This window comes from Dipteris shenzhenensis, chromosome 29, assembly GCF_047967505.1.
Source record: "Dipteris shenzhenensis isolate YYH24624 ecotype China chromosome 29, Dip_SZ_1.0, whole genome shotgun sequence".
In the NCBI taxonomy this organism is placed as follows: domain Eukaryota; kingdom Viridiplantae; phylum Streptophyta; class Polypodiopsida; order Gleicheniales; family Dipteridaceae; genus Dipteris; species Dipteris shenzhenensis.
In genome coordinates, this window is record NC_141624.1 from 39,294,741 (window position 1) to 39,312,131 (window position 17,391).

Below are 17,391 nucleotides of genomic sequence, written 5' to 3' on the forward strand. Positions count from 1 at the left end.
GATGACAGAAATAATATACGCCTTCCACAAGGGTCTGAAGATGAGGACATTGATGATGAACATGATGAGGATAGTGACTCGTGAATTGTCACAATGATGGCAATGACGATGATAGTGGGTTTTGAATGTCTTGTTGTATTCTGAATGTGTTCTTGTTTTTTTATTGTAGGTTGTAGGTTTAGGGTGGGTTAAGAATTTTGCACTATATGGTATTGTCTTGTCGTGCATTGTAAATGTCTTGTATTTAGGGTTTGGGCTTTTGAAGATTTGATTCTTTCGTGTTGCCATCGCATAGGCCTCTGGGTGGTAATGCCAATTACGGTGCTCTGGACCACATTCATGCCAATTGGCATACCACTCACCATCATATCCAATAGAAGCCTACGTGATGACATGCGGAAGAAGCACATGTAAAGTGATATTTCTTGCCTTTGGTAACATTCTTTTTGGCTCACTTTCGAGATTAGTTTTAATTGTGACTCTCCAAGAAATTTGCACTATATGGTATTGTCTCGTCGCATGCCGATGGGTGTTAGTGTGGTATTGTCTTGTTGTGCATTGTAAATGTCTTGTGTTTATGGTTTGGGCTTTGAAGATTTGACTTTTCCTTGTCGCCATCGCATAGGCCTCTAGATGGTAATGCCAATTGCGGTGCTCTTGACCAAGTTTGTTTGCTTAATAGCAAGCCAACTGGCATACCACTCACCATCATATGCAATAAAAGCCTATAAGATGACGCGAGGAAGAAGCGTATGCAAAGTGATATTTTTTGCCTTTGGTAACATTCTTTTGGGCTCACTTTTGAGATTAGTTTTAATCGCGCAAGAGAGAGAGAGCGTGTGTGTGTGTGTGTGTGTGTGTGAGAGAGAGAGAGAGAGAGAGAGAGAGAGAGAGAGAGAGAGAGAGAGAGAGAGAGAGAGAGAGAGAGAGAGAGAGAGAGAGAGAGAGAGAGAGAGAGAGAGCTTGTTATGAAAGTGCATATCATATCCATGACTGGGTTAGCTCTTTAATTTTTATGAAAAATGTTTTATTCTTTAGTCTTAAATATATATTTCAATGGCAAATTAAAAAAAAAATTTCATTTAGGTTTTAACATTTTAAAGCAAGACGTATGGGCAATGTTTACCCCCTCCAATAACACATTTGATGGAGTGAACTTTTACTGTTGACTAGTTTTGATGAAGATATGTCACAAGTTATTGAGCACATATTGTTTTAGGATTGCTAGTTTGCCAATTTGGATGGAATGCACATGTAAGAATTTCCTTTGTTCAATAAACTTTAATTTGCAAATGCTAAATGCTTTTCCATCGAGTTACACATTTTGATTTAGAATTGCAACCTACTTTATTCTATAAATTTTAATTACTTTATTACTGTATTCATTCACAATTGCAACCATATAAACTTGAAAGAACATATAACTTGAAACAAAGTAATATATTTCCATCATAGAGAATGTATACATTGTAAAGAGGTAAAACTCATGGTCTTGGATATAGCTATGCTAAGTCCAACAACATGTACAATGCCATTGATAGTTGGGCTTTCCAAAGTGGACAAACACATCTAGTTGGCAAGTAATCTACTAGATAATAAATATGAAATTTATAGCTGCAAGGTACAACATAAAAGCTGGTTGAGTTATCAAACAAACACTGGCATAATGAGCACAAATAATTCTCTGGGCTATTAGAGGGAAGAGGTTGCCTGACATATGGTTGAGAAGATGGATGCTGACAAAATAGCTAACCACGCCTCCACGCTCGCATCTCCGATAAAAGCTACAAGTGCATTGTGGGCCTCTTGTTGTAACCGTGTGTTGAGGTCCTCTAGACTCTTTAGTTGGGCACATAGAGCTATAGTCTCATTCTGCAACTCTAGCTCGGTTTGCAGTCTTTCGATTTTGAGGCGTTGGACTTGCTCGAACTGGGCTACGTTCTCTTCATGGAGCTGTGCACTTGTTGCTCCAGTGGCCCAAATGCACCTCCAATGCCTTGGACGACTGGGTGATCATCACTTCAGTACGAGCACACGTACGCTTGTCCTTATGAGATGAGAAGTCCACCAGGATACTCTTTATGAAGTGTGCATACAAGAATTTTGCAAAGTACATTGCCACTTCATTATGATGTGGTGCCTTCCCATATACCTCGATATATATCTGCCTCACATTTTGCCGAATCCATTTGTCTTGGCAATTTGTTATCTTCAATATCTTGTGTTGGTCCCAAAGCTTGGGTTGGGGTGCTTCCACCTCCCTCTGTTGTTCTTCTATGTCTCCTCACTTGGATGCCTAAGGCTTCCTCTTCATTAGCCTCTAAGGGCCAAATTGCCAAAAGCTCTTGTTCAAGACAAGCTTGTTTACTTCTTTCCATTGCATGCCTGCAAAACCAACGCCCATGGTATTGGTTGCTAGTTTGTATGTGATAATTATTGACAAAAGACCTAAGAAACGATACATTAAGTGTGTAAAAATTAAAATATTAAACATACAGACCTCCAAGTTGAGCGTACACAGATATACATGTAATAGTGTCTGGCACATGCTTGGGCGCTGCGCTGGCAACCCTACGTAGCTGCTCGAACTGCAAGTGTTGATGCTTGGCAAGTCGAGCCTCCTCTTGCATCAATGGACGCTTGCTTGCTCTTCTAGAACCTTCTGGTTCCCTAGGCAGAGGAGGAGTAGGAGCACGTAAGGTTTCGCAAACGAACCACTCTCACTCAGTTAAAAATAATACTTACGTACGTCTTAACTACTACAATCAATTCATGAAGCGAAAAACAAAGCTTGCTCCGACACAAAACATACACCTTGAGAAACATAGACAGAAGCGATGAACGAAACACCTTACTTGGTGGAGGCCCAAAAATTAGACTGGCGCAATCTGTTTATGATGAAGCCATCCGTAAGAAAACGTGATGGTTGTACCAACAATGCCACAACACGAACCTAAAATCGAAATAGCAACATTGGCAACAAAAGCAACCCATCGCATGAGGGCAAACAAAACAACTTAAGGCAAACAAGCTATTAGAGGTGGCACCAAGTGAAAGCGCTACAAATGAACACATTACCCTTCACCAGACAAAACATGCATGGACATGAGTAGTACAACACACAACAAGCATGACCATCGAATAGTTATAGCAATAAAGTCATCACTTAAATGCAAAAGATAAAAAAAATAGAGACAAGACAACTAATCTAAGTCGAACAAACACTTACAACCAAACAAAACAACAATGAAAACAGCTGGGCGAGGCAGAAAGCAACCAGAAAAAAATCATGAATCCCAAAGCCTAGGGCAAATGACAAAATAAGAATGGAATGATTGTCCCCACCTCCTAAACACATGAAAGGATGCCATGTGTGTGGTAACCCATTCGTGTTTGCACATGGTGGGATGAATAATACATGATGGATCACATTTACAACAGGGCTCGTTTCGAAAACGTAAAGTACCGAGGTCGACTGAGATTAAATCTGAGCCATTCAATGACGACATTTTAATGTCATCTCCTCTTCTTAACGTGTCCACAATTAAGCTAACTATTCACCTCCCTCCTCTTAACTTGCCCACAATGAACTAACTCATAAACCCAAGTTGGTTTCTTCGGTCGGAAAGTCTTCAGAATCCGGCTCACGACCTCCGACCACTCGCCATATTCAGAGGACTTTCCTAATCTTCCTTCAGCCCCCGTCTTCCCAACTTCTTCACACAAGGTCCCAATGACATACTTTTTGTAGTATTTTGACGGGGGAAGACGACCAATGACACACTCTTTGTAGTATTTTGATGGGCACAGAGAGGATTTCACAACTCACCATGCGTCGCTTCAAACGAAAGATAAGCGTGGCCCGTTCCGAGGAACAGCGCACGGAGACAGAACCCATTGAAACTCGTGATCATGGAGACTACGGAGCGAGCATTCTGGCTTCAGAAATAACTCGCGACGAGAGGCGTGCTAAACGCGGCAAAAGAAGGAGAGTTTTCGATGGAGACGACGGAAAAGGAAATCAAACAGCAAGGGATAGCGGTGAAAATGGAATGGAATCAGATGATGTGGAGGAAGACGCTATTGACAGCGGTGAGCTGAAGAAAAATGGACCTGCCGGATCAACAGCTTTTGGTAGAGCTTTTCAGAAGATTATGAAGAAAAAGCTGCCGTCCTCCAATCTAAACGACGCAATGGTGAAGCGTTGATCTTCTTCCAAAACCTTAAATGCCCCATCTTATTTGACTTTTCATTTATGTTTCTCTTCTCTAGGTATCATTTAGAGGTGGTTTATTGTGTTTGAACTCCCGGGTAACTTTTAAGAGGGGAGAGTAATTATGGACCTTTAGGTCATTGGGCGTATGGAAGTGTAGGTCATTGGGCAATCTTTTCGTCACAAATATTAGCCCATGCTACTATTTTCAAGACTTCACTAGGGCTAAGTACATTTAAAGTTCATATACAGTTTTTCTATAAGCTAAAATTTGAGAATTCTAACCTTATAGGTACCTGGCTTTAGATGACTTATGCCTATGCTGATCGATTTGAGTACTTGGACGCAAAATTGAGGAAGTTATGTTAATTTTTGGGCGATTTATCAAATTTGAAGTTCTACATATTAGCCTTAAGATTGAAGAAGCTTCTAGATTCGACATTGGGCGAATATTTGCCCTTAAAATTTACCTTAAAGACACTATTCCTAGGAGGTTTGGTGATTCTGATGTGTCTACCGCCTCAAGACGTAGGTAACGTAGAGTTGACGGCTGGAGGTTTCAGTTCTAGAGAGCTTAGTGGCCGCTCCCTAATTATTCACTTCCCCGTATGACGGGAATGGCGTGGCTTTATTTTGCTTGGATTGGTCCTCGGTAGCCACTGATTTGGTGTTTTGGTATCATTACTCTCATTCTGCCCAAAAAATAATTAGCATCTTTACCTTTACTGAATGAGTGATTTGCATTGCCAAAGAGAATTTGCATGTAACTAAAGTTGAGATTGAATTTGGGAGCTGATGTCAGCGAGCAATGCGAATGGGTGCACATAAGAGAGAGGGCGGGGCAGGAAGGCATCGTCAGGATACAAAAAGCCATAATCCTTAAAAACACGACTTTGATTTTAATTTAAAAGGACCCCAAAAATTGTCAATAACCTCCCCAAAAATGAAGAATAAACTCAATAACCTCTCTCTCTTTCTCTCACATGGTTAGTAATGGGGGTGCCTATTATTTACTTAATATAAAGTTTCCTTAATTGGCCAAGGTTTTCCCCATTTGTAATTAGATCTTTTGGGTGTGTTGAAGGTGATGTTTTTTCGTAGATCAACTATACAAAGGGATGTGAAATATCCTGCTAAAGAGGTGGAGCAATGCCCCTTCAAGGGCATGCTTGCTTGCAAACTGTGATAATAAAGTTCTGTCCTGTCCTGGTTTCTTAGAAGCTCAACTATAATCATAGAAGGTCTGCCAACAGTTTTTCCATATTAATCTTTAGAAAAAGTGTCGCACAGGAAAAACCCTTTTAATCATAGAGGTCTGCCAACAGTTGTTCCATATTAATATTTGGAAACAGTGTCACACAGAAAAAGTCCTTTTAATAGAAAGAGACACGTGATCAAGAGCCTTTTGCGTATTTTAAGTGCAAGTTAAGCAGCGTCTGTCTGAAGATGTTTCTTACACATGGAAGTTAAGTAAAGAGGCTTACTAGTTCTTGTCTATGAAGTGTCGACACGGCTCTTTGATAGTAGGATGGTCTATTCTGATGGTCTGGGTTCATGGAAACTGTATAAATAGTGTGCACCTACTGATCAAAGAGAGTCTCTTCTCTTAGCGTTGCAGTTTCAAGGGGTGTGCTAAGACAACATAGTACCCTCTGATCAGTTTATATGGAGAGGCAGAAAGGATTTTATTTTCATGAGAGAGTGTCTGGTTGAACAGAATCGACAAGAGCTCTTCTCCACCCTTGGGAGGCGGCTTCTAGTCCCAGACTTAGATATGAATTCAGATGGGCTCATAATATATAACTTTTGCCGTCTGCAGGCAATGAGGGATAGTTGACTTATCTTCAGTACTTTTTTCAAACGCTTTATCTTTTGTGCCCAATAGAGGTGGTTATATTCCCAGTGTGTAATAATGCTTCATTCTTTTGGTGTGGGGTAGGATGGGTTGGAAGAATTTTTTGTGCTATTGGGGTGTATATGGTTGTGATAGGCAATATTTTAGCTGGATTTCCTTTCAGAAATTTATAGCTAAAGTGATTCCTTGGGTGCAGGGTCCAGTGCTGTGTGCTCACAAACAACTCATCACAATGAAATTGGAGGAGGCTGCCACTATTCAAAAGGCCAAGACTGAAAGCAAGAAAGAAAAACAAGCTGTGAGCCACTCATTATTCACTTTTGGATTGACTGCTACTTTTGTTCAGGAAAAAAATTGAGGACTTTTTTTCTTTAAAAATTCTGGTATTTCCTTGAGTGAATATGAAAAAGATCTAAATATAATTTGATTGACAGATTTCAAATTTTTTGTAGATACATAAATTACCATATGTTTATGTATGTGGTGTAGGTATATGCTAAGTATGTCTCTTATTTTATCCTCTTATATTGATATATATATGTTAATGTTTAATGTAAATTTCCTAGTCAAAGTTTTGTGGCCGATTGTGAGTGATGGAGATGGTGGAGCAATAAAAAACATACAGCTCTGTTGAAATGAAGTTGCAAGAATGAGACTACAAAGGACTGTCAACATGACAATACCCTAAAACTCTAGGTTAACCCAGACGGGGGTTAAAACTCACACGAACCTAAACTCAACCACTAACTGTGATTAGGGGGAAAACCTTAGAAGGAAAAAGTGCCCCTAACCCTCCTAACTTATTTATAGATTGGCCAGTGCCTTAAATATTACAATATTTCCAATACTCCCTTGCAGTGACAATGTCCTGGTGTACAAGGGGTGATCTTAATCACAAATGGGAGTAACCCAAGGCTTTGTTGAGAGCTTCAAAGCTTTCTCTGGATAGAGCCTTGGTGAAAGATAAGCAACATTCTGATATGTAGGACAGTAAGTTAATCTCTCTCGAATATAATGATAATGTATCTCTATGTGTTTCATGCATGCATGAAACATAGGAGTCCATGCCAATGCAATATTACTTCGACTGGAAGTGAATGGTAGTAGATGGCTGCAAACCACCATGAAGATATGCCATCAATCTTCTGAGCGATACATATTGAATTAGGCTGCCTTGTACTCAGCTTCACAAAATGATGTTGCCATAGTGGATTGTTTCTTGCTTAACCAAGAAATGCATGAACTGCCAATAAAGAAACCGTTTCTAGTGGTGGAATGTCTGGTATCATCCCCAATTTGAATCACTGAAAGCATACGAGTCACCCCTGCCCAGCATAGAACAGACCAAGAGATTGAGCTTCACAAAATGATGTTGCCACAGTGGATTGCTTTATGGTTCATCGTTAAGGGTTGTGGTTAGATTGGGGAAAAAGGGAAGGAGAGAGAGAGAGAGAGAGAGAAAGGGTGAATTCGCAGGAAGCAAGGTGGAGTGGAAGAGAGGCCGGGAGAAAGATCATCTGTAAGGGAAAGAGTTTTAGTGTAGATCGTTAGTTGTAGGAGTTGGCATAGGGAAGAAGTAGGAGTGAGATCGAGAAGGGAAGCTGAGAGCAAGGATGGGATGGAAGGCCGCGTGCATCCTTCAGGATGAGTATTAGGGAGCGGGTGTTGATGGCGGAAGTGATGATGGTGGTGCACAGTAGATGACACTCTCGAGGGACTGGTTTGGACACGAATCAGGCTGGGAAAGCTATGTCCAAATTGGGCTTGGAAAGCTAAAAAAAAGCAAAAGGCCTACCTAAAGTAGGGGTCTGCTTTTTTGACGTGCAGCCTACTATAAGCCTGGATTATGGTGCTCTTTTTTCAGGCGGCCATCTCTCACGCTCCAGCTCGCAGTCCATGAGTGCGCGCAGCTAACTATCCCCCTGCCATCTCCAGTCACAAACCGTTAGCTTGGGCTGGTTCATCGCAATTCTCAGTTCGGAACAGCTCCCCCTCTCATCGCCTTCCAGTTCGCCAACTTGCTGCCCCTCTGCTTCATCGTTCTCCCTCTTGACGAAATCTCGTGGCAGCTCGTTGCTTGCAGCCTGCTTTGGGATTCCGTCTTCACTGCTGTCCACTCCTTTCCTCACGATTCTCTTTCCCTTCCCTTTGGCCTTCAGAGCTCCTTCACTCCACATTCTTCATGGCCGATTCAGTAGACCCCGGGCCCGCTATGGGTGATCAAGATATGAACTACCATGCGGAGGATGACCAGGGTCTCTACGATGATTTGATTACAAAGACAGCCTTAGTGAATTCACCACGGCTCTTGATGAAAAGTTTGAGCAGGTTAACACGAATCAAACGGGGTTGACACAGCAACTCCAAGGGATTCAGACTACACTCACACTTTTGACTAGCACTGCTCAGGCGCTCACGCACGTGGATGCCATGGCTTCAGTGTTAGGTCCGAACATCACTCCAGATCCTTTTCCCAGAGATTAGAAGTCTCGTACCAAGGAGGTTGTTGACACTTGGTTGCACAAGTGGCAAGTACACTTCCAGTTTCACCCTTACCCGGATGACAAGAAGATATAGCTTGCAGTAGGGTTTATGTCAGGAAAGGCTTTATTATGGTGGAAGGAACTCCGACCCAAGCCTACAACATGGATAGAATTCGAAGGGGTCTTCAGGAAAGAGTTTCTGAAGGAGGAAGATTACAATATCGTAGGCAAGCTCAAAGCCCTCGATATGTCCAAGCTGAATCTAACTTTTGAGGTTTATCTTCAGAGGTTTCGGGATTTGCAAACCAAGGCTACAAAGATGGATTCAGTGACCTTGTTAGGTTTCTTTGTGGATGGTTTGCTTGATTCGTACAAGTTACAGATCAAGAACAACAAGTGTACCACTTTGCAAGAGGCCATGAATTACGCGTGCATCTATGATGATACCATGGCCAGTGCAAAGGGAACCACCATTGCCGACACGGGTGGGAAGAACAAGAGGAAGTTCTTCCAGTCTACCACTGGTACTGGGGAGTCGAAGTGTATAGACAACGCCTCCAAGAAACATTCTACTCAGGCGAAGAATGGTCATGCCCGTTTCTTTCGTACCTTGAAGCTAAAGAAAGAACGTTGCTTCATATGCGAGGAGCAGGGCCTACATCAGCCCAAGTAAATCACCTTGGGGAGCACCTGTTCTCTTAAAAAAGAAGAAAGATAATTCGCGGAGAATGTGTATAGATTATAAACAATTGAATAAAGTGACAATTAAGAATCGATACCCTCTTCCTCGTTCCGATGATTTCATGACTGTTTGGCCGGAGCGAAGTATTTCACTAAGATTGATTTGCGTACGGGTTATCACCAAATCCGTATCTATGCTAGACACATAGATCGAACCGCATTCCGAACTAGGTGTGGCCATTACGAGTTTCTCGTATTACCTTTTGGTTTGACCAATGCTCCTGTCACCTTCTAGCAAATGATGAACGATTTGTTCTGAGATTTTCTGGGCAAATTCGTTGTCGTGTTCTTAGATGACATCTTGGTATATAGCCGAACGCTAGAGGATCACATAGGATACCTCTGGATTGTCTTAGTTATTCTAAGACAGCATAAGCTCTATGCAAAGATGAGTAAATGTGACTTCTTTATGAAGGAGATCATTTACTTAGGACACAAGATTTCTTCAGAAGGTATTAGCATTGATCTGGATCGTATCGAGAAGGTTTTGGAATGGCCTATACCTTAGACTGTGAAACAACTTCGTTCTTTCCTAGGATTCACGGTATTTCTACGAAAGTTTGTGCGTGATTATTCACATATCACGGCTCCCCTGACAAACATATTGAAAGATCGTGGACGCAGGTCTACCCAGCCGATCTCTTGGAATGATGCATTGAACAAGGCTTCTGAAACCTTGAAGTTAACTATCAAAGAAGCACCCGTTCTTGCATTACCTGATCCTACCCGGCCTTATGTTTTAGAGGCCGATGCGAGTGATTTTGCGATTGGGGCAGCTTTATTCCAAGAGGGCAGACCTGTAGCTTTTGAGAGTAAGAAGCTAGATGACACCCAATATTGTTGGTCCACACTCTTTATGCAGTTGTGTATGCTCTAAAAGTTTGGAGACACTACTTGTATGGTTCGAAGTTTCTTGTATTGAGCGATCACCAGTCAATCAAGTATGTGTGTGATGGGTCTGAATTGAGGGGATGGAAGGCTAGATGGGTAGAGTTAATGCAAGATTTTGATTTTGAAATACGTTATCGAAAGGGTTCGTTGAATAGTGTGGCGGATGCCTTAAGTCGAGTCAAGATTGTAAATGCTATGCCATATACGGAAATATACTCAGACCTATTTCAATCCTTGAGAGGGCTTTGCGCAATTGATAGTCACTTCAATTCTCATTGGCAGAAAGTCCAGGATGGGAGCTCCATGGTTGAGCGGGACTCAGGGATTGTGCCATCTACGGTACAGGCGGCGGGAGGTCAGTGGATGATTAGGAACGGCTTGCTGTTCCGGAATGGAAAGATATGTGTGCCGGATGTTTTGGATCTTCGATCCAAGATTCTGTGGGAGTGTCATGATGCTGCTAGTGCTAGACATCTAGATATGCATCGGACTCTGTCTCTTGTAAAGCATACCTTTTATTGGCCTAAGATGCGTGCATTTATTAAAAACTATGTGGTAGATTGCCGGGTTTGTCAGGTTACTAAGGCAGAACGCCTTAGAAGGGCGGGTTTATTACAGCCATTGCAAATCCCAGGTCATAAGTGGGAAAGTATCTCCATGGATTTTATTACCGGTTTGCCTAGAACGTGCAAGGGTCATGACTCCATTTGGGTCATAGTGGACCGTCTAACAAAAATGGCTAGATTCTTACCTACTAGAACAACCATCTCAGTTGTTCAGCTGGCTCACGAGTTTGTGGACCACTTGTTTAAGCTGTATGATTTGTCCTCTAACATAGTCAGCGACAGGGACTCGAAGTTTACAAGTAACTTTTGGACACTTGTTTTTGAGAAGTTAGAAACTACTCTAAGTACTAGCTCCTCAGATCATGCGCAATCTGATGGCTGTACAGAGAAGGTCAACCAATTGGTTGAAGATATGCTTCAGGGATATGTTTCTAAGAGAGAGTCTTCATGGGAAGATTATCTACCTATGATAGAATTTGCTTATAACAGTGCAAAGCATTCGAGTACTGGTTACAATCCTTTTATGCTTATGTACGGGTTTCAACCTAAGTCACCAGTTATGGTTGGGTTAAAGGGAATCCAAAATGACGCTTCAAAGACATTCTTGCAAAACATGCAAGAAATGTTGCAGTTTGCCAAAAAGTCTTTTAGAAGTGCCCAAGATTGGGATTGATTTTATGCTAATAGACATCGTTCACCTAGAGAGTTCTCTGAAGGAACGATGGTATATTTGTGTATTCCCAAGGAATCAAAGAGCCTAAGTATTGGCTTAGTTCCGAAGTTATCCCCCAAATAGTGTCGTCCGTTCAAGGTTATTAAAAGAATTGGACCAGTTGCATATAGACTAGAATTGCCTCCTGATGTTAAAGTACATCCAGTATTTCATGTTAGCAGACTGAAAGAGTTATTGGGTGTGGATGATCAACTTGTTTCTCCTCAAGAAATAATAGAAGTTACAGATTTAACTTTTATTCCACACGAGCCTGAGAGTATTCTTAAATTTCGTGAAAGGCAGATTTGTAATCGAACTATCACGGAATACAAGATCAAGTGGAAGGATCGTGTTGAGGAGGATGCAACATGGGGGACATTAGAGAACCTTTAGAGGACATTCCTGGGTTTTTTAGCGAACTCATGAGTGAGTTCTTAGAGGAGGGGAAGTATGTCATGTGCACGGATTGGTATCCGACGTGTACTGGGTACACAAGACTAGCTCAGGTAGCCTGGGGAGGCTTAGAGCTAGGTAGGCTTGATTCTCGGGTTGAGTGGCAAGGGTATGAACCAGTTAGAGGTCTTCGCTATTTTTGGCACATGGGGCCCGAGTCTATATAAGGGGCCTAGAGGTTCAGTTCTCAGAGAGCTGATGGAAGCAAGTCTTGTTCCCAGGGGCTAGGTTTGATGTTGGATTGAGTCGCGGACGTGGCTCGAAGGGGACATCTCCTGATTCGGGATCGCATTCCGTAAATGTCATGGTTGGGTGGTGAGCAGCCTGCTGAGTTTCTTCACGTTTGGTGTGTTCTTGTGTTTGCTTGCAGGTCAAAGGTTTCAAGAGTGCTAGGGTCGTGTCAGCCTGCCATCTTGGAGGGGCTGGTTGGGCTGGTTAGAGCCAGCCAACCAAGCCTTATATAGGCAAACAGAAGGGGCTGGGACCCTGCCTTGAAAGGAGGGCTAAAGCCCTTGGAGTGTGGGCCAAAGGCTCTGGAAAAGAGAGCCCCAAAAGGGGCATTATGTGGCAGACAAGTCGGCTAGGGAGCGGCTGACTGAGTTAGCTATTTTGCCCCTCCCCTGGTCGGTTTTTGCAGCAGGCCTTGGGCCTATAAAAGGAGAGGCCCTGGGCCTCATTCATCATCCCAACTGCTTCTCATACTAGATATGGCCACTACGAGTTTCTTGTATGGCCTTTTGGCTTGACCAATGCTCCTGCTACCTTCCAGCAAATGATAAACGATTTGATCAGAGATTATTTGGGCAAATTCGTAGTTGTGTTCTTAGATGACATCTTGATATATAGCCAATCACCAGAGGCTCACATTGGACACCTTCGGATTGTCTTAATTCTTTTAAGACAGCACAAGCTATATGCCAAGATAAGTAATTGTGACTTCTTTATGAAGGAGATCATTTACTTAGGACACAAGATCTCTTCCGAAAGTATCAACATTGATCTAGATTGTATCCAAAAGGTTTTGGAATGGCCCATCCCTCAGACAGTGAAACAACTATGTTCTTTCCTAGAATTTATGGTCTTTCTATGGATTTTAGTGCGTGATTATTCTAACATCACAGCACCCTTAACCAACATGTTGAAAGGTCGCGGACGCAAGTCTACCTAGCCGATCTCTTGGAATTATGCATTAAACATGGCTTTTGAGACCTTGAAGCAAACTATCAAGGAAGCCCCTGTTCTTGCATTGCCCGATCCCACTCGGGAAGACCTGTAGCTTTTGAAAGTAAAAAGCTGGATGACACTCAATATCGTTGGCCCACACTAGAAAAAGAACTGTATGCAGTAGTGTATGCTCTAAAGCTTTGGAGACACTACTTGAATGGTTCAAAGTTTCTTGTATTGATAGATCATCAGTCAATCAAGTATGTGTATGACGGGTTAGAATTGCGAGGAAGAAAGGCTAGACGGGTAGAGTTAATGCAAGATTTTGAATTTGAAATACGTTATCGAAAGGGTTCCTTGAATAGTGTGGCAGATGCCTTAAGTCAAGTCAAGTTTGTAAATGCTATGTCATTTACGGAAATATCCTCAGACCTATTCTAATCCTTGAGAGGGCTTTGCGCAACTGATAGTTATTTTAGTTTTTGTTGGTAGAAGGTCCAGGATGGGAGCTCCATGGTTGACCAGGACTCAGGGATTGTGCCACCTGCGATATAGGTGGCGGGAGGTCAGTGGATGATTAGGAATGGCTTGCTGTTCCGGACTGGAAAGATATGTGTGCCAGATGTTTCGGATCTCCTATCCAAGATTCTCTGGGAGTGTCATGATGCTCCTAGTGCTGGACATCCAGGCATACATCGGACTGTTAGATATCAACCAACAGAGGGTACGCACAGCGGAAGACTGATAGAATAGAAGGCTGCATCCAGCTGGAGTGGAGAAGCACCAAACTCGGCCTGAATGATGTGATGTGGTACAGACGGTTTCCCCCAAGTCATCCGTGAGAGCATGAGGATCTGCAGGCGCTCCACCCGTGTCCACTCTATCTCTGACATGTCAGGCCCCCAACAAGGGTTGCCATACATACCGGCTGGTCGGACGAAGGAGTCGAAGAGAAGAGCCTTGGTCCGAGGGTCTTGGAAGTGGGAGTGGAAGCATTGTCTCTCTAGCCGAGCCAGTGAGGCGTATCCCTTACTCAGTCTGGCCTGCATCGCTGGTCTCATCGTGAAGATCGGGCCGGAGAAGATGACCCCCAAGTAAGTGTATGAGGATACGATCTCAACTGGTGACCCAGCGAAAGTGAATTGCTTCCGTTGCATGTTTGCTCGAGAGGTGTTAAAGATCATGACCTTGATCTTGCCAAGGTTGACCTCCAAATCATGGGATAAATAAGAAGCCTGCAGTGCATCCAGGTGTCGCTAGAGCCCCTCGGGTGTGGACGACAAGAGTGCCACGTCATCTGCATAAAGAAGAATCCTGATGATGATCCCGGCAAGTGAGCAACCGGTCCCTCCGAACACCCTCATGAAAGTCTCAAGCTCATCGATGTAGAGGCTAAATAGGGTTGGTGATAAAGCTCATCGATGTAGAGGCTAAATAGGGTTGGTGATAAGGGACAACCTTGTTTGACCCCTATGGTACTCAAGATCTCATCTGTCCAACCTGCGTCTGTCTGAACTCGGCCTGAGACTTTCTCATAAAGTGCCGTGACTACCCAAAGGATCTCTTGATCAAATCCTAGTGTCTACAGGCGTTGGTGAGACGAGCTCTGTAGGCCATCCTCTGGTGGTTCTAGTGATGCCCTATAGGCCATGGTATGTGCCTTGTAGGCATAAATAAAGACACTTATAGTGTTAGTGTCTTTTAGGCCACATAGGACACTTAGTCCTAGGTGTAGGTACTTGTACCTTGTATTCTTTAGTGTTGGATAATCCAAGTTTGACGTGACGGGTGTTCTTCTACGACCTTTTGCTATCTACACTCTTTCCTCTTTCGTACGCTCCATCAGTGGTATCAGAGCGAGATTTGCTTCCTGCGTCTCTTTTTTTCATACTGTCCGTACAAATGTACGGACTTCCGCACAGATACGTACGGATCACCGTACGTTTCCTCTGTTTGCTGTCCAAGGCTTCCTGAGCTGTTTTGTCGCCACCAAGCGTCTCTTTGCTGTTCCCAGACTGAGGCGACTCCTTGTAGGCTCCAGCTGCAGCATTTTCGAGGTTCTACATAGTACCATGGCCATCAGTTGTCACTTTTGTACTTCCCTTCAGTAGACGCCTAGTTCAAGCGACGCTTTAGTGGATCCAGGTGCCCAGCTTCCGTGAACCTTCAGTGACCTCTTCATAGTCGTCTGCAGGAGTCGTTCTGCTATCGCGACCTGTTCAGATCCCCACACGAGACACCTGCAGTTACGCACTTATTTCGAGGTGCCTAAGGGCAGTTCCAGTTACGCTCCAGTCGTTTTTGCATTTCAATCTGCTGCATCAGCTTCGTGGCCCGTTATACCCTATCTACTGAGGTCTTTTCAGTCTCAGCTTTATGCTCAGGGGACCAGAAGCTAATACACAAGCAATATTTGCAGTCTTTTACTGTTTTTGGACAGTATTTGACTGTCAAACCCTAATTTCCAACAAGAAAATTTAGGGCTTTTGACATCTGGACCTTCAACCTGTCAATACAATATTTTGGACAAGGTTGACAACTGAAATCTTTCCAAAATTTGAAGTTTTCAGTTAATTTCAGGTTCAGGACTGTCACATTGTGCCACGTCATCACTCAGGTCAACAAAATTTGGGGCTTTTGTGTTGGGAGCTAAATTTCAGCTGGTGTTTGGGACAGTAAATCATACTTTTTCAGTTTAAATCCTTGAGGCTATACATTGGGTCAGATTATCAGACATTGAGTCACTTTTGCAGGACATTGAGTCAGATTATCCTTCATTGGGTCACATTTGCAAAAATTTCAGCAAAATTTGGGGCTTTTCTGCATTTGCCCTCTTTTTGGCCTATTTGCCCTCATTAAATTTGGGGCTTTTGCCAGATTTGCTGTTTTTGCAGTGAACATTGCTTGTCATAGTCACATTTGGGTCAGATCTGCATTTACCCTTTGATTTGGGTCAGAAATTTGCAGATATTTGCTGTCTTTTTGGACAGTCAGCTTTTTGCAGTGATAGCCTTGAGGGTTTTGGGTTTTCAGGTCCTTTTCAGGGTATCACATTTGCTATGGCTGGGAACAATCAAGATTTATTTGGAGTTCTTCGTGAAGATGATAAGTTGGATGCACCAACTATCCGATGTGGTCTTATCTCATGAAACATATTCTTGTTGCAAAGCATTTGTGGAATATTGTTTCTGGGGCTGATTTGAGGCCAGCCAATGCTACAGTGGTTGCCTCTACTGCTGGTCCTTCTGCAGGGGGTACTTCTCCTGATGCCTCTTCCTCTAGCACTCCTGCTGCTGCTCTTCCAACTCAAGAACAATAAAGATGGGATGCAAGAGATGCAAATGCACATTCATGCATTGCTTTATCATGCAAGAGAATCATTATTCCACATATCCTGTCTTGCAGGACAGCTAAGGATGCTTGGGATAAATTGGCTTCTCTCTATCAGATTCGCAATGAAGCTCGTGCTGCATATTTGAGAAGGCAATTACAGGGAGTCAGTATGAATGAAGGTGAGTCTATGGATGCATACCTGACAAAGGCCAAGGACCTCATGGAACAGCTTGCCAACATTGATGAGGTGGTGCCAAATTCACAGCTTGTTAGTACCACATTGAATGGATTGCCAGATACATATCAAGGGTTTGCTACAACCCTTCGATTAGTGGCCATGGGTAATCCAGACCACTATTCTTTTGATCAGCTAGTTACTTTGCTTTTGCAAGAAGAGCAAAGTAGAGCTAATAGACAAGCCATTATTCCTGATCATGCATTTGCTTCACAGCAGACAGGAAGAGGCAAGGATTCCAAGCCTATGGGCAAGCCAAAATCTGCGCATAGCAGCTGCAATTCCTCCCATGCATCTAAAAATACAGCAGATAAGGCAAAGAAGAAAAGATGCAACTATTGTCGCAAGCCTGGACATGACATTTCAGAATGCAAGAAGCGCATTGCTTCAGAGAAAAAGAAAGGAGGATTGACAGTTAATGCCACATGCTATTGAATCCCATGAGCCAGAAGATGCTTCACAGCACATGCTCTTCAGGATGATTGGGCATGGGCTGTCCATTGCTCATTTGATCCATCCAAAACTGATGCATTCTTTAGTGCTAATGATGCTCAGTCCTGGTACTTTGATAGTGGTGCTTCCAAGCATGTCACATCTTGCAGACAGTTGTTTCATTCTTTAGCTGATGCACCTCGAGGGGGGGCTGTTACATGTGCTAATAATGCTTCATATGCTGTAAAAGGAGTTGGAGATGTGCAGCTCACATCCATTTCAAGCCATCTTGTCACTCTGGCAAATGTTCTTT

At 43.0% G+C, this 17,391-nt stretch overlaps 1 protein-coding gene across 1 annotated transcript in view; it reads left to right on the forward strand.

Annotated features, from left to right (window-relative positions):
- Positions 1-3,612: 3,612 nt before the first annotated feature.
- LOC147882818 (Rrp15p protein) overlaps positions 3,613-17,391 on the forward strand; it is a 38,901-nt gene continuing 25,122 nt past the window's right edge. The window contains exons 1-2 of the mRNA XM_087401151.1: positions 3,613-4,196; positions 6,265-6,366. Of these exons, the coding sequence (XP_087257277.1) occupies positions 3,801-4,196; positions 6,265-6,366 (498 nt within the window). The 5' untranslated portion in view covers positions 3,613-3,800. The remainder of the gene's footprint in view (positions 4,197-6,264; positions 6,367-17,391) is intronic.